Source organism: Emys orbicularis, chromosome 8 (genome assembly GCF_028017835.1).
Source record: "Emys orbicularis isolate rEmyOrb1 chromosome 8, rEmyOrb1.hap1, whole genome shotgun sequence".
NCBI classification, from domain to species: domain Eukaryota; kingdom Metazoa; phylum Chordata; order Testudines; family Emydidae; genus Emys; species Emys orbicularis.
In genome coordinates, this window is record NC_088690.1 from 98,972,715 (window position 1) to 98,991,933 (window position 19,219).

General features: G+C 42.0%; 1 protein-coding gene across 1 annotated transcript in view; it reads right to left on the bottom strand.

Moving 5' to 3' along the window:
- Positions 1-1,012: 1,012 nt before the first annotated feature.
- LOC135882583 (organic cation/carnitine transporter 2-like) overlaps positions 1,013-19,219 on the bottom strand; it is a 38,129-nt gene continuing 19,922 nt past the window's right edge. Inside the window, exons 3-10 of the mRNA XM_065409534.1 lie at positions 17,184-17,338; positions 15,979-16,150; positions 12,085-12,211; positions 7,429-7,529; positions 4,637-4,851; positions 3,026-3,208; positions 2,147-2,282; positions 1,013-1,180 (exon numbers count right to left, since the gene is read on the bottom strand). Coding sequence (XP_065265606.1) covers positions 1,093-1,180; positions 2,147-2,282; positions 3,026-3,208; positions 4,637-4,851; positions 7,429-7,529; positions 12,085-12,211; positions 15,979-16,150; positions 17,184-17,338 — 1,177 coding nt within the window. The 3' untranslated portion in view covers positions 1,013-1,092. The remainder of the gene's footprint in view (positions 1,181-2,146; positions 2,283-3,025; positions 3,209-4,636; positions 4,852-7,428; positions 7,530-12,084; positions 12,212-15,978; positions 16,151-17,183; positions 17,339-19,219) is intronic.

The following is a 19,219-nucleotide window of genomic DNA, read 5'->3' on the forward strand; positions in this document are numbered from 1 at the left end:
CTTAGTCGAGCTTATAGCCAGGACTTGAGGCTAAATATTGATCTTAATTATACCCATGTAACCCCCTCACATTCAATTTTATGTGAGTGCACAGGGTACACCTGAGAGTGGAATTTAGCCCTCCATGTTGAGGAAACTGACAAAAAAAAGAACAAAACAGGAAATAGAAAGTTTTGAAAATAGACATAATGCCCCGAATCAAACTGTACAAAAGACTTAGAAGGATTAGCTTACATACTGTATCCTAAAGGATAAAAGAAATACAGATGAAACCTATTTCTAGTTTTAAAAATAAATAAGCACCTGGAATAGGACACACCCCAATACCAGATGTAAACAACTTCACCCTGTGGTCATATTAAAAAGATATTTGAAACAATCAGAATTACTTTGCTAGCAAAACTTACATTTTGCAAATGATTTGTGCAAGAAAATCTTCTCAATCCATTTCCAGCTAAAATAAAGTCAAGTTTTCAAATTCATTTGTCAAAGTTTTTCTTTTTTCATCCCTGAAGTTGTTCAGGAATTAACCTTGTGCAAAGCCACCTGTGTATGATTTATGTTCTGATGTAAAATTGCCAAGCCAGGTATTTTCACCACCTTTGTTACTTTATAACAAGCTCCCTGCCTGCAGGCAGATATGTGTGTTTGTGCATGTCGAGAAATCCAGTATCACTGGCAGCCTTTTCTTACAATTTGGAAAGAGCTGGCAATTTTTAACTCTTGTTAACATGAGTTATCTTAAGCTCGTTAAGGACTGAAGTCACTCCATCAGCACTCAGTGACAAGCACCTTTTAGATATTGAGGTCTACAGCAAGAGTGTCATAGTAATTCTTAAAATTATAAACTGGGTTTATCCAACATAGTTCTGTGGTTTTGACACATTAAACGACTGTGGATGGAGATCTCAGGAAGGGATATACAATATCTACGTTCATATAAAAAGAACGTACTGAAAACAGTGTTTCATTTAATAAATAAGTTTATAATTACAGGACACAAAGTGTTGCTACTAGCCCTTTCTGGAAGGAAAATTAAAAGAAAAGTCAGTTTACTTTTCAGTCCATCATGAAGTATACAGTGTAGTGTCATCAAAAAGCCGTGCTTTTAAGAATCACTGGGCTTTCTTCTTCGTCCTTTGAAACCCTTGTGCTATTAGATGTATGTCTGTACTTGAGTCTGTAAACAAGGAAAAATAACAAATAGTGCAAGTTCTAATTAAAATAGTACCCTCCAAAATCCTAAATGTAAGTTTGTCCATATGGGCCCTGATTCAGCAAAGTACCTAAGCATGTGCCTTACTTTAAAATCCCACTGACTTCAGTGGGATGACTCACATGCTTAAGCATCTTCCTAAATCAGAAAATGAAGCGCTGAAAACTCTCAATGACCTTGTGATTCCATTGTGATTTGAAAGTGCTGAACACTTCTGATTGATACCCAAGGGACTTTTTACCTATACTCGTATCAGGAGAAATTATTTAGATGATGAACTTTCATATTATGAAACAACATTTCAACATTTTTACCATGTTTGCTACATGTCAAGGATGTTTATGTTAAATATCTTAAATGTGGTTATACTCTTAAAAAGACTACATAAAATAGCTCATTTTTCACGTTTATTTCCTGTGGGCTCTGTGTACTCATGTACACAGAGCCACCCAACTCTGAAAGAATGACTTGGATTCTATTCAGGCTCATGAATCGTCAACAGAATCACAATTAAATTCCATTAGTAGGGCTAAATTCTTCCTTTAATGACACCTGTGTAAACCCATCAGAGACAAGCTATACATGCCTACCCATGCTCCATTTAATTTGCTTGTTCAGTTGTTTCTCGTACTTTAATCCTTACAACTCCTTAAACTTTTTTGTTCCTCTTCGAAGAGCTCCCTCCAATTTGTGAACAACTTTCAAGCAGCACGATGTATGATATGCACAGCATATTGCCGATAGTCATCTCTGCTGTAACTCAGTGGAGTTCCATTTGGTCAATTCTATTGCTGATTTGAGATCTTAATTTTTTTTTAGTTTACCACCCCCGGGACTCAAAAAGCTAAGAGGGAACTGTATTTTATGTGGACATTTTTCTCAGAGATGGTATAATTTTCTTAAGAGAGAAGATTAGAAGGTAACACTTACCCTTTAACCCGCAGCATCTGCTCTATGGTGTCTGGGAGAGGCATGCCATAACTTTCTGGGAGAAACAGAGTAAGGATTCCCGTCAGCACAGTCAGGCTTCCCATGAGGATGTAAGGCAGGAATCTGTCATAGGCACCTAAAAGAACATAGGACATGCTGACCTCAGGTTTACATCACCACCATGATGAACCAGTGGTTAATATTTGGGTCCTGTGTATAATGCAAACATACAGAGGTCTAAATTGCAGTACCATTGTGCTGCAAGATATAAATGTTTGTTAAAAAAAGTTAAGTCTATAGTCCACATGGTTGCATAGATAACTTTCACATGGTAAAAATCCGTTCTTAGTGGCATTTCCCTGAGTCTCCAGACAGCCTGAAAAAAAAAGCTGAGAGAGAAGAGTGAACTGCCCCATTCATCCTGATAGGATGTCGCCTCAGAAGCCTAATGAAGAGATACTCTAATACGCAGATATCATTGTTCAGTGATTTTTTGAGGCCAAATGTTCTTTAGGAAACTAATGGCCAAATACAGATCCTATTATATGGGCACAATTTCTTCGAGTTCTGTGTTTCCAAATCACAAAGTATTGAGCAATGTTAGAATTTCTAAATGCCTTCTGTGAGTTGAGGTTACTCACTGAGAAGAGTAGAAGCAGCTGAGATTCTGTTATAGCATATTTGTTGACTAATCTGTGACAAATATAGGGCAATACCCTGGACTTTACAAGGCAAGATGAGAGCGTGACTTTAAAGACATACTGTGGTTTAACTGAAGCACTAATTCACTGTTACAGAAATCAGCCTAGACTTGCAGCTGTTCGATTCTGTTTTCAATAGTAGCCAATTTGGCAGGAGATACAATAGCTGGTATCTTACCAAGGTAAACAAAATAAGGTGAGAGGATGCTGCCCAATCTGGAGGCCATGGAACTGGCTCCAACTCCCATATTCCTCACGACTGTTGGGTACAGCTCAGCAGTGTAAACGTAAACCATTGAAAAGGAAGATGTGATCCCAAATTTACCCAGCATCACCAAGATAATGGACAGGATGTGAAGGTCTGAAAGGGAGATTCAATCAGAACATCAGTCAAACTGTAACAAGTCACTGCATCTATTAACGCCATTTTTATTTTTCGCTTCTCGTCAACTTAATTCCAGTGTTGGGGTTTCTTGGTTGATTCATTTTAACATAAAGACTCTTAATAAAATAAAACCATCTTTCTCCTAAGGTCATCCAGTCCTGCCACCTATAAAGTTTGAGGACAGAGAGCCAGCTTAAGGAGAAACACACTGGCAATGTATTTCTAAGATCCTGGTTCAACCCTAGCTAGTGGGATGAGCTTTGTAATAAAACACATACCAATGTACAGGTGATTTAAAGACCAGGAGTAGCAAATAATATAACTCACCTTTCACTCTTGGAGAATAAGCAAGACAGTTCTCCCTTTCATTTATTTATTCTTTGATTTGCAATAACATGCTTATACACCAAGCCCTAAACACATGGTCAAAGCCATCAACAGATCAGTATGGTAACGATCTCTACTGTACTTAGCAGAAGGCTACTTAATGGTGGGGTTCTAAGTATGAGATACCTTCCTTCAAATATGTTTTAATTGGCAAACATTCACTTTTTAAAAAAAGTATTGACACTCGTTTACTTTTAGTATTATTTATAACAAAGGCTACCTAATAGCTCTCCTGAAATTCAAGTTCTTAATGAGACCGAAGTAGGAAAAACATTATTGACAATTGGTTCTTCTGGAGATAAGTTCTGCAGAATTATGCCAGCTTCTGGTGCCACCCAATTGACTACTCCATTTGGTCTACACCTTGTCCCACACCATGAATTTATTGGGACTCCAGGGGTGTAAATTAGGGCAAAACCAGACTAGAGTCTGAATCTTAACAGACCATAAAGAGAACAAACTATCTTTACTTTAGAGAAAGAAAAGGCTTAGGAATGTATCTGACACTGGGTATGTCTACATTAGAGCTGGAGGTGTAATTTCCACCCCAGGAAGACATACCTGTGCTAGCTCTGATTGAGCTAGTGTACTAAAAATAGAAATGCAACCATGGCAGCACGGGTGGGAGAAGGGGCTAGTTACCCTGAGTATGTACCTAGGGTTTCAAACATGATCATACCATCCCACTAGCCTGCCCCATTGCTTGTGCTACCAGAGCTGCACTTCTATTTTTAGCATGCTAGCTCGATCAGAGCTAGCACAGGTAAGTCTACCCGAGCTGGAAATTACACCTGCAGCTCTAGTGTAGACATACCCCTTGTGTCACATGATCTCCCTGTGCAGCAGCAAACAGACGTGGAGGGAAAGGGCAAGGATGGGTAAGGAGAATCTGCATTTGGTCTACAGCTTTGGAGAAAGATTCTTCTCCTCCACAGTACTTCACATAGTTGCCCAGTGCTAGGCACTGGAATTTACCCATTACAAAAATCTGATTGATATCAGCTAAAAAGTTCATACGTGGAGGGACCAGCTGAATGAAGAGAAGGACGCAGCCTCCCAAGAATAATGCAGCAGCCAGCGAATATCGTCGCGGGAGATTTCGGAGAAGCACCCAGGCTATAATATAGGCTGGAACTTCGATAACCGCTGAGAGGAAGCAGTTTACGTAGGCATCACCATGCAAGTTAGGAGTGTCAAGTGAGAGGCCAAAATAGCCTACAGAGATTATCATCCTGAAAGACACAGAAAATAGGAAAGAATCAGACAGACTTGTTCTGCTCTCCCTCAGCCTCCTATGGCCACAGACTGCCAAGTGCCTCTCACATAATTACTGTGCAAAATATTAACATTGATTTGCCTATGTAAGGAATGTCAGTGCCTACCAGACTCTCTCAGCTTTGAAGCTAGTATCAGGTAGATTTATTGCTGTACACAGTGGTGTAACAGACTCAGACAAGGCCTTCTAGAGACTGAATTTATCTTTCCATTTTTTTCCTGAATTTAAACCAGCTTTTTTTTAAAACCTCCTGTTGAGCTTAAAAAGGAATCCAATCTGACTAGATGATTCCAGAGACATTTGTTAGCCCTGCTGATGCATGAGTCCATGTAAGCACAATCTACTGGATCCTCACTATAGCTCCTGTAACAACAGTGGCCACACACGGCTTCTGCTACCTTTGATTGACTAGATGCCCATGTCAATTTCTCTCCAATATAGACCTAGCAAAAACAATTCATGCATTTGTCACTTTTAGTCTGGGTCCCTGCTACATTGTCTGAAGAACTTCTGATTGTTGCTGGCATAGAGGGTTTCTAACATACAGCTGAAGATTTCTGAATGAAAGGGCAGTGGTGCACCCATATTAGAGTGATTACAATAATCATACTACTAATAATAAATAATTGTAGTCTTAGTATGAAAGTTAGGAATCTAGACTAGTGAACTCAATCTGTTTCCAAAATTAAAATGAGGCCTACATTAGATATGATTAGCTAGAGACAAGGAAGGGGAGAGGGAGCTCTGTGCTGAGAGGACTGTACTCAGAAAAAGAAAACTGGGATTTCACTGTTGCTCTGCAACAAGAGTGCCTGTAAAGAACTAGAGAACTAGGATATCTTGAGAGACATTGCGCAGGGAAGGTTACATTTCACCAACAAGAGACAACCATTAAAGAAATGAGGAGGTCACAGGTATTGTACTGGGAAATCTCTGAATAAATCATGTAGGCACAGAGCTCTCACCTTTATCATTATTATTTATCAAGGCCTAGAGCAGGGATCGGCAACCTTTGGCACATGGCCCGTCAGGGAAATCCGCTGGCAGGCCGGGACAGTTTGTTTACCTGCAGCATCCGCAGGTTCGGCCGATCACAGCTCCCACTGGCCGTGGTTTGCCGTTCCAGGCCAATGGGGGTTGCGGGAAGCAGTGGCCAGCATATCCCTCAGCCCACATCGCTTCCCGCAGACCCCATTGGCCTGGAATGGCGAACTGCAGCCAGTGGGAGCTGAGATCAGCTGAACCTGCGGATGTTGGAGGTAAACAAACCGTCCCAGCCCACCAGCGGATTTCCCTGATAGGCCACGTGCCAAAGGTTGCCGATCCCTGGCCTAGAGCCTCAAGGAGGTCAAGCCCTATAATGCTAACTGCACACGTAATAAATAACCAAAGAGTTTGCAATCCAAAAGACAATTAGTTTCTTGCTGGGTTCTTGCACAGCAAAAAAATGCTCATGGTTCAATTGCTTAAAACAAAATAAGAAGCTATCAGTGCACTTGTGGAGATGTAAACGTGTCATCTGGAAGGTACCAGGAAAAGCCTCATGACTAAGTAAATATTTAAGTCACTACAGCCTTGAAGATTTCCTGGTGTGACCTGGCAACCTAAGCTATAATTTACAAACAATAATTGTTTGGCAGAATTTAATGAGATAGAAGAATGGTTCTTATAAAAATGTATCCCTTTGAACCCTGTGACTGAATTCCCAGCTGTTCTGCCGTATATTCAAATCTGTGCTTTCAAAAAGTATTACTGAGCTCAAAGCATCATCAAATCTAGACCCACCATCCCCTGCTAATGCAGTTTACATCAGGCTGTCATGTTGGAAAAGCTTGATACTCCGATATGGATTCTCAAAGAACATTCTTGTAGGGGGATTTACACACTATGTGATGATCAGGCCTCAGACTTCCGCCCCACCTACTAGAGCCTGGCAAAGGGATTTGATTAGGGGGCTCTCACTTGTTCAGAGGCAATAGAGTCGTCGCATATAGTTTGAGATGTGTGATGGGTTATGCACCCCTTTATTTGCAGCCACCCTATACTATACTACTCCCAGTACTAATACCCCAAACATACAGAGCCCACTATTTGTAGGGCAGGAGATACTAGCCAGCTTTTCCAAGACATTAAGAGATACTCTGTGGTGGCTACTGGAAATGAAGTTGGAGGGCAGAGTGGGCCATGCACTTTTTACAATGGCAGCAGACATCCCTGCAAGAAGTTCAAGAGCAGTGAGAACTACACAGGTCAATATTCAACATTGGTCAATATTCACTCTTCTCACAAGTCTTTTTTTATTAGTTACTGAAAAAAGTCACTTATTGTAATCCTTAAATGAAAAACCAACCTGTTTAATCTGAATCTTGTAGCATTAGCCAGAAGTTTACTGGCCTTTGAACTTTATGCTAATAACTTTGTCTGTGCCTCCTTTTTCCTTAGGTTTTTTGTTTTTACAGCAGTTTCTAACAGCAGGTGCTTATCATTCAGCGGCCTTTGTACTCGTGCGTTCTAGGCGCATACTATTGCTTACCAAATAATCACTGACATAATAGTGACAAATCGAATATTTTTTGTCCTCACTAGGTCCAAAATGGTGTGCGTCTGCTGCTTCTGGGAAGTCATTTCCTGCAGCTAGGGGAAAAATACATGGACACATTGTCATTAGAGCCAATTCTGTATTGCAAAATGTTTATTCTGAATGAGCAATATGGACTGCAGTAAACATCTCGAGAGGCTTTAGGACACCTTACGGGGAGAGAAATTTAAATCAGGGTGATTATAAATAAGACACAAATTTTTAACAGTGAGGATAATTAACCGTTGGAACAAACTACCAAGAGAAGTAGTAGTCTTTTACATTATTTAAATCCCTTGATTTAAATCACAGGATTTTTTTTTTTTAAAAAATCACTGATTTAAATCTGGTTCAGGCTTTGTAAAACTAATTTGAAAATTTGAGCTATTACAACTTTAAATTAAAATTTATAATTAATTTATAAAATGCTTTCTTAAAATGTCATTACCGGTAGGGGCTCTTAACAAAACTGCTATCAGCAAGAGATAAAATATTGAAAGTTAGGGCTGTGATCCTGCAAACACTTCAGCAGGTATGTAACTTTAGTTACGTGACTGGTCCCTTGATTTCAATGGAACTTCTCATGTGACTACAGTTACGCATCTGCATAAGTGTTTGCAGTATCAGAGGGTAAAATTCTATTTTTACTCAAAACTTCTTTTATTGGCATACAAATTTTGTCACTTCAAAACAAAATTGCTTCAGTGTTAAGGATGAAAAGTTATTTGTGAACTAATTTTTTCTGACTAATTTTAGACTCCTAAACCTATATTTAAGTATTTTAGGGAGGGATTTTCCAAAGCATGTAAGTGACTTAGGAGCATAAGTCCCACTGACTTCAAACTGCAAACCCTTAATAGCCTGATTGAAGCATTTCAGCATCCTTGACTTGCGGACGTTTGATATATCAGAAGACGGTGTTGGTTGGAAATATAGCACAAGGTATTTACTTAATTTCATATCTGAGTTTGTGTGGTTCTCACAGTAACAATGATGCTGGACTTATCTTTTTTTTTTAGGAAACCAATTAAGGAAATAAGTACAAGCATCCACTTTAGCAATTCAAGACTATAAAATGAGAAGTAAAGAACTATCAACACGGAAACAATAATCTGATTTCATTTTTAATCATGATTTTTATCCACCCTTGGCAATTTATGTTTAGGTGAAAACTTCCATTTCTACAACTGCAATAAGAAGAGCTTTTTGCACGTTAGTGTCATTCCATACACTGCTATATGTGGAGATTAACACTGAGTGAAGGCAATCAAAAACAATTGTGTGGAAGGTTTCTTTCTCCTCTCAAGTTAAATTCAAAATGGCAAATTCTAAAGACAGGATTTATGTTGGTTCTTTGAACCCCCTAAGAATGTTAGTAATAATACTAAACAATATTTGGCACTTCAATAGGCACTAGGCAGATGATGTTACAGTACACTCTGATACTGTAAGTTTCAGAAGTTTTTGTTTAGAAGCATTTTCTCCTAGAGCATTAGGTTACTTTAGGGGTACAACGTTCACTACTTTAATCCATACAAATCAACAATCAAGAGGTATGCTGGACAATCCAACCGCTGGTTTTATCATCTGACCAACCCTATATTATGATACACCCAACTTCCTGATCAGCCTCAGTTCTACATTTCTTGTTTTTACAACAAGCTGGTTCCTGGAGATTGAGGAAATCTCTGGTTTGTCCACATCCTTTTCAGCTAGGTCATTCTGAGATTAAATTGCAGCCAAAGCATAGAGATGCATGTAAATAAATGTGAGGTTTGCACATGCAGCGAATGGAAGGAATGTGTTATCTTTGAGGCTGTTGTAACAGTAGCTATAAACACAGCATTCCCTAGTTCTCAATGTAAGAATGTATAAAATAGTTCATACCAAATCAAGTCCCTATAGGCCAACTGCATTGGAGATTGTGATCCTAATAAACTGTCAAAAGTTACATAGTGCCTAATCCTGCAATCTTACTGAGCCTGAATCTGCTACCCTTACTCGCAGAATATTACCTTACTATGAAAGAAGTTCCATTGACTTCAACGGGAATAATAGTGGAGTAAAGTATTTTCTACATGAAAAATGGTGGGAGAACTGCCTTCAGTGTGAGGCATCCTTATACACACAATGTCCCACTGAAATCAAAGGAACTACTTGCATGAATAAGAATTACTAATGTGAATAACAGCCCTAAACTTCACTCCTCAACACCAAAAGACCCTCACCAATGTGCTGTAAATTGCATCTGAGCTAATGTGAGTGCAGCTTTTCAATAAGTAGCTACTGTGGGTGAATGTAAACTATTTCTGAGGGTACGTCTACACAGCAAACAGACACCTGCAGCTGGCCCGTCACAGCTGACTCAGGCTCATGGGGCTTAGGCTAAGGGGCTGTTTAATTGTGGTGTAGACATTCGGGCTCGGGCTGCAGCCCAAGCTCTGGAGCCTCAGCACCTTGCAGGGTCCTTTTGTTGTTTTTATAAATCATCGTCCATTAAAAAGCCTGACATTTTTAGTGGTATTAAGAGCTAGAGTTTTGTTTTCCTGAAAACAAGCTGCCCCCTAAAGACAAATATGTCACATGTCAACTGCTTGCAGCAGTGCAACTCTCCACCCTTTCTTGTAAATCGTATGATCTTTATTAAGAACTATACTGTTGTGTCACCATTAGCTGCCAAGAAATCAACAAACAGGAAACTAAAAAAAGAGGAACGTAGTGTAAGTCTAACAGTTGCTATCCGTGAGAAGAGGCTCTGCCCATTAGTAGCTGGATACACAGACAATGAAATCCTCGATGGGGCAGGTCCCAGAAGGAAGGTGTGGGAGTGGCTGAGAGGGCCGATCATTTGGTATGAGACAGAAATGATGCTTTGAATGTAACTCTATAATCTGAAACCCCACTGCCCCTTAATTGAACAGAGTCCAGGAGTCCCTCATCCTCCAGGATCATTGGGGGACCCAAATGATGTCAGTGTGACCTCCAAAAATGAGACAAGTTTGGATATTAACACACTTTTCCCACCTCAAATCCTACATTGTTTCAGCCCAGCTCAGACAGAAAGAAAACTTCCAGGAGGGGGGGAAATATTGGTGGGGCTGAGGGAAGAGGAAAGTGGTGCATAATAATGACTCCACCCTAAAGGGTTTTGAGAGAAATGCTGAGCTTGGATATATTTATATTACAGTAGTACCCAGAGGTCCTGACCGGGATCAGGACTGTGTTGGACACTATCCAAGCACAGAAGTAGACCCAATCCCTGCAATGAATTCCTGCTTACGATCTGAGGAGTTACAGTCTCTCCCTTTAACATTCAACACCCAGCCCCTAGTGACTGGCAGGAGGGATAGCTCTGTGGTTTGAGCATTGGCCTACTAAACCCAGGGTTGTGAGTTCAATCCTTGAGGGGGGCCACTTAGGGATCTGGGGCAAAAACAGTACTTGGTCCTGCTAGTGAAGGCAGGGGGCTGGACTCGATGACCGTCCCTTCCAGTTCTAGGAGATAGGATATCTCCATTTAAATATATATATAAAAAAAAAGACATTGGCAGTATTTTTGCCAGGCTACGTTTGTGGTGCAGCAACAAAGGTTAACGCAGAGAAGACTGCGAATGTTTTGTTTTGTGTGGTTTAAGTTAACAGAATGTTTCAGAGGCTCTTTGGTGCCAGAGATAGGATTTGAAGACTCAGAAGAAGACTGTCCCCACTCTCTCTCTGCCCTGGCCAAAGGCAGGGAGCGCTGGAAATCTCATGAGATTTAAGGCTCCAATCAGGCTGTTGCACAGTTCTGTAACCTGATTGGGTTTGGTCCTATTCAGGGAAGATACAGCTCTTATGTGGTATGGGCTCTATTATACTAGAGAACAGTAAAATAAATAGCTAGACTCTAGTTTTGAGGGGAAGTCCTCAAATCATTTGAGTGGGGCTCTCCTTCTCTAGGAATGGTCCTAAATAGCAAGTGGGGGTCCATGGGTTTTCATTCATCCCTTTAGTTTAAGGCCAGGTTTTTGCCTGTTTCGCTATGTGCTCTCTTATTCTGTTTCACCATTGGGGGGCTTTACATCTCTCTCTGGGACAATGATCTTTATATCCAAAAATCAATGGCTGGGGGAAATCTGAAAGCAAAGTCCATCTTGTATGATATCTTGGAATCTCCCAACCATGTGGCCAGGCTCCAGCACCCTGAGAAGTGAGAATTCACAGGCATGTATCAGCTGTTTCATATAAAGAAGTAGAGTCCATTCTCAAGCGGGGGAGAAGATTTACTGCACAACAGTGCAGGGGTGTGTACAAGCCACAGAGCAACAAGTAAACTATGAAACAAATTAAAGTGCCTGCCTAAAGAGACTACAATAAAAAAGGCACAAATGGGTACAATGCAGAACACCGAGATGTGTTTTCTTTCTGGCTGGAGTGCTCATGGAATGGAAGTCACGGAGGTTCAGAAGATTTACGAAGAGGAAGGATATGGGGTGAACATCTGTTATCTGTTTGGAAAGTGCCTAGGACGTTACAGGAACTACCTTAATCCAATAACAAATCTGGAAATGGATTTTCTTCAATAATAACCAGAGGATCAGGCAGACAGTTTTAATACACATGAAAGTTTACCTCCATAGGGTCAAATATTACATCTGGGGCTGTAATACCATTTGTTTTTGCAGCCTTTCGGATGATGATTTCTGCCTCTTGTACTCTTCCTTGAGAGATCAGCCACCGGGGAGATTCTGGAACGACCCTGCAACAAGTTTCAGAACAACAACATCTGCATTTCATCACTGACCACTGCTGCAAAGACACACATACATATCGCCATAGGCATAAATAGTTTAAAATGTGCTGTACCTTGCAGTGATTAAAAACAAAAACAAAACACACATCTATGCAAAGCAGATAAGCATATACTGTGAAAAAGAGATTGAAATTTGTTCATGGACTTAAAAGGGACTAAAAAGTTAAGCTACAAATCAAACTTGCAAAGTACAGGAAGAAAATGTTTTATCAAAAGAAACTAAGGCAGTGTGAAACTGTGTGCACAACGTTGTGCTGTAGATGGGTAACATTTGGATAGTGATCCATATAAGTTAATAATTGTAGATATCACTGTGGGATGAGACAGCTATATACAAGCTGCCTTCACAAGAGAAAGTGGACTCAATTATATATTGTATTTCCTACTATCTAGGACAGGGGTGGGCAAACTTTTTGGCCCAACGGCCACATTGGGAGGGCTGGGTAGGGAAGGCTGTGCCTCCCCATACAGCCTGGCCCCCACCCCCTATCTGACCCCTCCCACTTCCCGCCCCCTGACTGCCCCCCTCAGAATCCCTGACCCATCCAACCCCCCCCCGCTCCTTGTCCCCTAACCGCCCCCTCCGGGGACCCCCGCCACTAACCACCCCCGGGACCCCACCCCCTATCCAACCCCCCTGCTCCCTGTCCCGACTGCCCCGACCCCTATCCACCGCCCCTTGAAGGCCCCCGGGACTCCCACGCTTATCCAACCGCCATCCCCTGACCACCCCCCAGAACCTCCGCCCCATCCAACCGCCCCCTGCTCCCTGTCCCCTGACTGCCCCCCGGAACCCTCCGCCCCTTATCCAACCCCCCAGCCCCAACCCCCTTATCATGCCGCTCAGAACAGCATATCTGGCAGCCGCGCCGCCCGGCTGGACCCAGACACGCTGCAGCTCTGCTTGGCAGGAGTGCGCAACCCCGCCGCCCAGAGCGCTGCCCGTGCGGCGGCGTGGCTGCGGGGGAGGGGCCGGGGGCCAGCCCCCCTGGCTGGGAGCTCAAGGGCTGGGCAGGATGGTCCCGCGGGCTGGATGTGGCCCGCAGGCCGTAATTTGCCCACCTCTAATCTAGGAAGAGAAGGAGCTCCACCTTGTGGACTATTTAGGATTATCGTGTTCCATAAAAACAGTATTCAGTGGAGGAAAATTCTGAAATCATATAGATGCCCAAATGCTGCTTTTTCTGAATAAAGTTCCACAGACCTCAATCCCAACTCATCTCCCAGCTACCAGTGGTCTCTAATTCTGCCTTTCTTAGCCTAATCCTACTCTCAATGAAGTCCATGGACTTCAATGGGAATAGGAGCTAATCATTCCCTTCTGTCCAAAATTCTAGGCAAGAGCCTGCCTTTCAAAAAGCAAGCCACAGGACTCTGGCGGAGGTTTTGAGTAGGAAGTAGCTCTACACCACCTTTCTACTCTCCTCCCCTGATCAGCCCCACCTAGTGCAAAGGGGATGAAGCTAGGGGCCAGGATCTGACTGATTGTTTCTAATGGACCTTAAACTAACATGGCTTGTTGTTTATTCCTTGTTTGTCTGACAGCAGCAATGATGACAGAACAATCCTGAGAAAAATATTTCCCTTCTATGGTACAAATTAACTACGTTTATTAAAAGTGAACATTTTAAAGTTCTAATTTTGTTCCTGCTACAAATGGCATTTCACTCAGCATGGTCAACTTCGATATTTGGTTCTCACAAACTAGCACAGTGCTGCATTGTTCAGGTTGCAAACGCTGCAGAGGAGAATGACAATTTATTCTGTAAAGCTTGTTTGTATTGAACTGTTTGTTCAATTTGATGGAAGCATTTCTAGTAATTTTTTTAAAAATAAAACATAAATGTTGGGTAAAATTTGATCCGACAGTGTCCAGTAAACTGCAGCTGCACAGACTGCACACAGATAGCATTTTTATTTTGTCTTGGCCCCACAAAAATTGTGTCTAGACTGTATGTCCTTTTCCATAACTGGTTGACTGATGATACTGTACAGAGATTTAAAACCGATAAGCAGATATTTACTTTAGTTTACTCCATTCATGAATAAACATAAACAAAGTATCTGTAAAATATCCCAAACAACAAAATGCAAAGACAAACAAGTTAAACCTGGAGTCACAAGGGGAAAAGCACACACCAGTCCATACAGACAGGAAGGTAAGTGTCAGAATCCTGAAAGCAATTCCAAACAGCACTAGAAACCAGCTTAGAACTTTCTCCAAATATGTGGGCAAAGGCCCTGAGATTCAATATACATATAAAGGCTTTTTGTAAAACAGCCTCATTTTGGCCTTGGATTTTGCACCTACATACCTTGTACCTGCAGATACATTTTATACCTCTTTTGCATTTAACTGCCTGATTTGTGGGTGCAGAAGATAGCCAAATTCTATAAAATGTGCCAGCAGTTATTTTTGGGCACATAACCTCTTAGATATTTAGATGAGCTCATTGAAAAAGATGTAGCAGAAAAGCCCTGGGCATCACTAGATAAGACCATATGTAGGAGAAGGCATCAGAATGCACCAGAAGACATCAGAATACAGTGATGGATACTATAGAAAAAGCTAAGATAAATACAGGACTAGCCAAGTGCAAAGAGAACAAAAATTTATCTGTGAGAAAATAAAAGTGCAACAAATTTCCTCTAGCTTAATGATAATGCCAACAACTAAGCCATCCTTCATTAAGTAATATTACGGAAAGTTCTTAAGGAAGGCTTTGGTAATAGGCCAGAGGTGTTGGCACGAAGGTTAATTCTTTACTGATAGAGCTTTAGATGTAGGTTCTATGTCAGTTATTTTCAACCTTTTTTCATTTGCAGACCCCTAAAAAATCTCAAATGCAGGAGCGGCCCCCTTTGGAAATTCAACCTGTGGTCCGCGGATCCCTATCTTAGAAGTCTTAGACTGAAAACTGACTGAACGGAATTCAACTATTGATGTTGCACCTGCTCGGCACGGCATTTGACACAACATGAGAAAGGGCGCTAAACTGTGGGTTTCTATGGTAATGATAACATTTCTGGGTTTTGACCTGTAGGTGGAAGTATTCACATACTTTTGATTGATAAGAAAAACGGAATGCCTTTTTGGGGGCCTGAAACTTTATTTTCATAGTCACCTTTCACGGATCCCTTAGACATAGTCTGCAGACCACCAGGGATCCGGGGACCACAGGTTGAAAGCCACAGGTCCATGTTAACCAACTTCAGAGCAGTAATTCTCCACTGATGCAGTGCCACTGGTGGAAGCTTTAAGTGTAGGTAGGACTTGGGTGTTTCTATAACACTTATCGACCAGCTTCCAATTTCAACTATTGGTATGAAGCCAGCATAGTTACATCAGTGTGAATCCAGAGCTATTGAGACAAGAATCTGACCTTAATTTCACAGCCAGACAGCCCTAAATTTAAAAGTAGTTTTATACATTTTTTAAAGTTTTTTTTTTAAAAGAAAATTTAAGATTCTGTACTACAATGGCAAAATCTGGCAGAAGAAATGAAACCTAAAGATTTCTACTGTCTATGATTCTATTAAACACCCCCAAAGGAGACACCAGATACACGCATACTGTTTCAGTCATAACCTCTTGCTAAAGGGGTTATTGCATCAGATTCCACATTTCTGTTATGTTAACCTCAAGTCTGAACCCTATCAGCTGTAGGTGAGCCTTTCTGAAGCCAAACATCTTTTAATGTAGTTACACTCACCACCACAGTGGAATGCAAAGCAGCCCAGGTAAAGTAAGAGCCAGAAGCAGCATCCGCCAGTCTCTGATGAAGTAAGCAAACAGTGGCAGCAACATGTAGCCAATTGCATAAAATATGCAAACACCTAATGTGCAGAATATAATACGAACTGTTTTGCCAAGAATTTCTGTGCCTGTTCAAAACAAGAGTGTGTGGATTAGCATTTTAACTTATCAGAAATAACAGCAGCCAAATATTTTACCACTATACAAGAATTGACGCTACTTTTAGCAAAACTGTTCCTCACACATGCTACAATTGTTAGCGCTATATTAGTTGCGTTTTTTTCCTGTTTTAAAAAGATGCTGCCAGATCTATCTTACGGCCTGATTCTGCACCAAAAGGGAGTACTTTTATGAATAAAAACTATATGATTAGACCCTAAAATTGTTCTAACTCAATGAGTAAAAGCCTTCTGGACTCCAAAAAACTCACAACAAAAGGCACTAGTCTGGTAAAACCTACACCAACAAACCATGTTTTTTGCCTGCTGCATGACACTGTTTTCAGAGCTGTTCTGGGCTTTGTTATGGCCACAAAGAATTCAGTGCTCTAGACACTGAAGTCACTTTTTAAAACAAAAGCATTCAGAGCGCTCTCTTAAACAGATTCATAGGTAGTCTTACTTGTCCTCCAATCAGACACCTTTGCTTAGATATCATAGAATGGATGTAATGACAGAATCCATGCGACAGCTTAACTTTCATCACAGATTGTTTTCAGAAGTCTTAAGTTGCACTTACATGTTTGATCACAATTACAAATTACAGTATCATATGTACAATTTGCATGTGTTTGGATCCAAACTGCAGTTCACCAGAGCAACTGGGCACAACTCATTCTACACGTCTACCAACATATGATTATGAGCGTGCGTCTAACTGCATCCTCTCACTGGAGAGCACTTGCTTCAGATAAAGACTTGTTCTGATTTACTCCCTTTGCTCATTTAAGTATTTGGTAAACAAAGCATTTTATTTTAATGTGTTACTATTTTACTAAAAGGAAAATTTTCAAATGGATTAGGAGTTAGCCATGCTTGGTAAGGTTATATTCTTATTAACAGTGTTGCTTGGGAAAAAAATAAAAAACAAGCCATTAGTAAATGAGGAGAGCAGGGAGAACAATAACACTGAAAATGTGCTATGCATAACAAACTCCCATACCAAGTACAAAGGCTGCCACATAGTTAGAGATCTGTCCCATGCCGACGATGACAAAGAGCACTGAAAACATCTCCCAGCTGGTAGAGAAGACCTGCAGGAAGCTGAAGCCGGTTTGCACCCCCATGGTCGCAAACAAAACTTTCTTCCTGCCAAACCTTTGGTGGACAAAGACAAAAACGAGAGGGTTACAGAAGAAACAGTCACGAAAATAACAGCAAGATCAGTGAATTAGTCTTGCACATAGGGGGTTTCTATAATGAAGAGAAATGTCTCAGAAAGTGGGACAAGTAAACAAATATTTCAGACAAGCTAAAAATTCCATTCCAAAAGTGGAAGAATATCTTAAGCGCTGCAATCGGGGTATGTCTACACTGCAGCTAGGAGCATGCTTCTCAGAACGGGTAGACAGGCACATGCTAGCTCTGCTCACTGCTAAAAATAACAGTGTGGTTGCGTCGTCTTGGGCGAGAACCCCGGCAACAGATGTGATTGTACTCAGGCCACTAGCCCAAGTTGCTGCCTGTGCTGCCATGGCCACACCACCATTTTTAGCATGCTAGCTTGAGCAGATCTAACACGTGTCTTTCTTTCCACACTGGGAAGCATGCTACCAGCTGTGGTGTAGATGTACCTTAAGAGATTTCTCTGAGGATGTGGTGGGAGGTTCTCTCTTCAGGGATGATGGAATGGGTGTGGACAAGTGCAAACACCTAGAAAGTGAATTATCGCTAGAATGCAAAAGATGAGGTGTCAGTGACTCAAAAGGAGTGCTTTCTTCCATGCCCCAGAGTGGGACAATAAACATAAGGCAGAGAAGTGGAGTCTTCTAAGGAGAAAAACTCTGGCCCCGTGCCAATCTATAGTCATTAAGGGCCCCAATTCTGCAAACCATACTCAGTTACACTGAGCAATACCTTGCTCTGTGAGTAACTGTAGCGGGGTGGTCACCCGCTCCTGCCCTGAAGGGCTTGAAATCAGCCCTGGGAGAGGGCTGCTGCTAGGAAAGCAGCAAGCCTCGGCTGATTGGGGAAACAGCCACAGCTGTGGTCACGCCCCAATCAGGCCAAAGCTGGCCCGTATAAAAAGTCTGGGAGCCAGGAGCTCAGAAAGGCTCTCTCCAGTCTTGGAGGGAGCAGGGCCTAGCTGCCTGCAGAAAGGGTACTGGGAGTGAAGGAGCTCCAGGCTGGCAACTCCCCAGGCTGCAGGGCCTGGTCCTAGGTTCATAGAGGTACTGGGTGGTAGAGGAAGGCAGCTGGTCCAACCCCCCCCGTGCCTATGATGAGTGGCTTTTACACTGCAGTCCGCCCCAGGGAGCGGGGGCTTGATGATGACTGGCAGTAGCCCAGACTGAGGCAAGGTGGGGATTAGAGGGTTGGGGGTTCCACAGAGAGGGGAGACCCAGAGGCAGAGTGTGGGGGTATTGCCAGGGGGGCAGCACCCCAGATAAAAGGGCACCAGGGTCCGGGAGGGACACGGGGCCAGCAGACAGCGAGACACTGGCTAGCAGAGGGTGCTGTGTGCTGGAAAGAGCTAATTCCCGGATGACCAGCGGGAGGCGCTGCAGGGGTGAGTCGCCGTGCTGCTACAGTAACCTAATTGATTTCCAATGGGACTATTCATGGAGCAGAGTACCAGTCAATGTAATGGTGTCAGAATCCGGCACTACATGCCCTTTGGTACTTATTACAGGAATGGGAGTTTTAGCCCCAGCCTCTTGGCAAACTTTGACCTTAACAACATGCACATTCTGGCCTAGTTATCTAAATATCAGCAGTTGCCTTAGCTTCCCACTTTGATGCAGGGTTCCCTGCATCACAGATTTCATGTAACCCTACTTCAAAATTAAACTTGATCAAGAGTGACAACAATGGTGCCCAGATACCACAATGTAACTGCAGTATAAGACTTCGATAGATTGGAGGGATAAGGATGCACAGATGAACCAGAAAAAAGCCTTTCCTCACCAATCCATTCTGAACTGCTATTTCACCATTTATTCTTGCCTCTCAGATTACTGCCTGCCTGCTCTGTAGAAG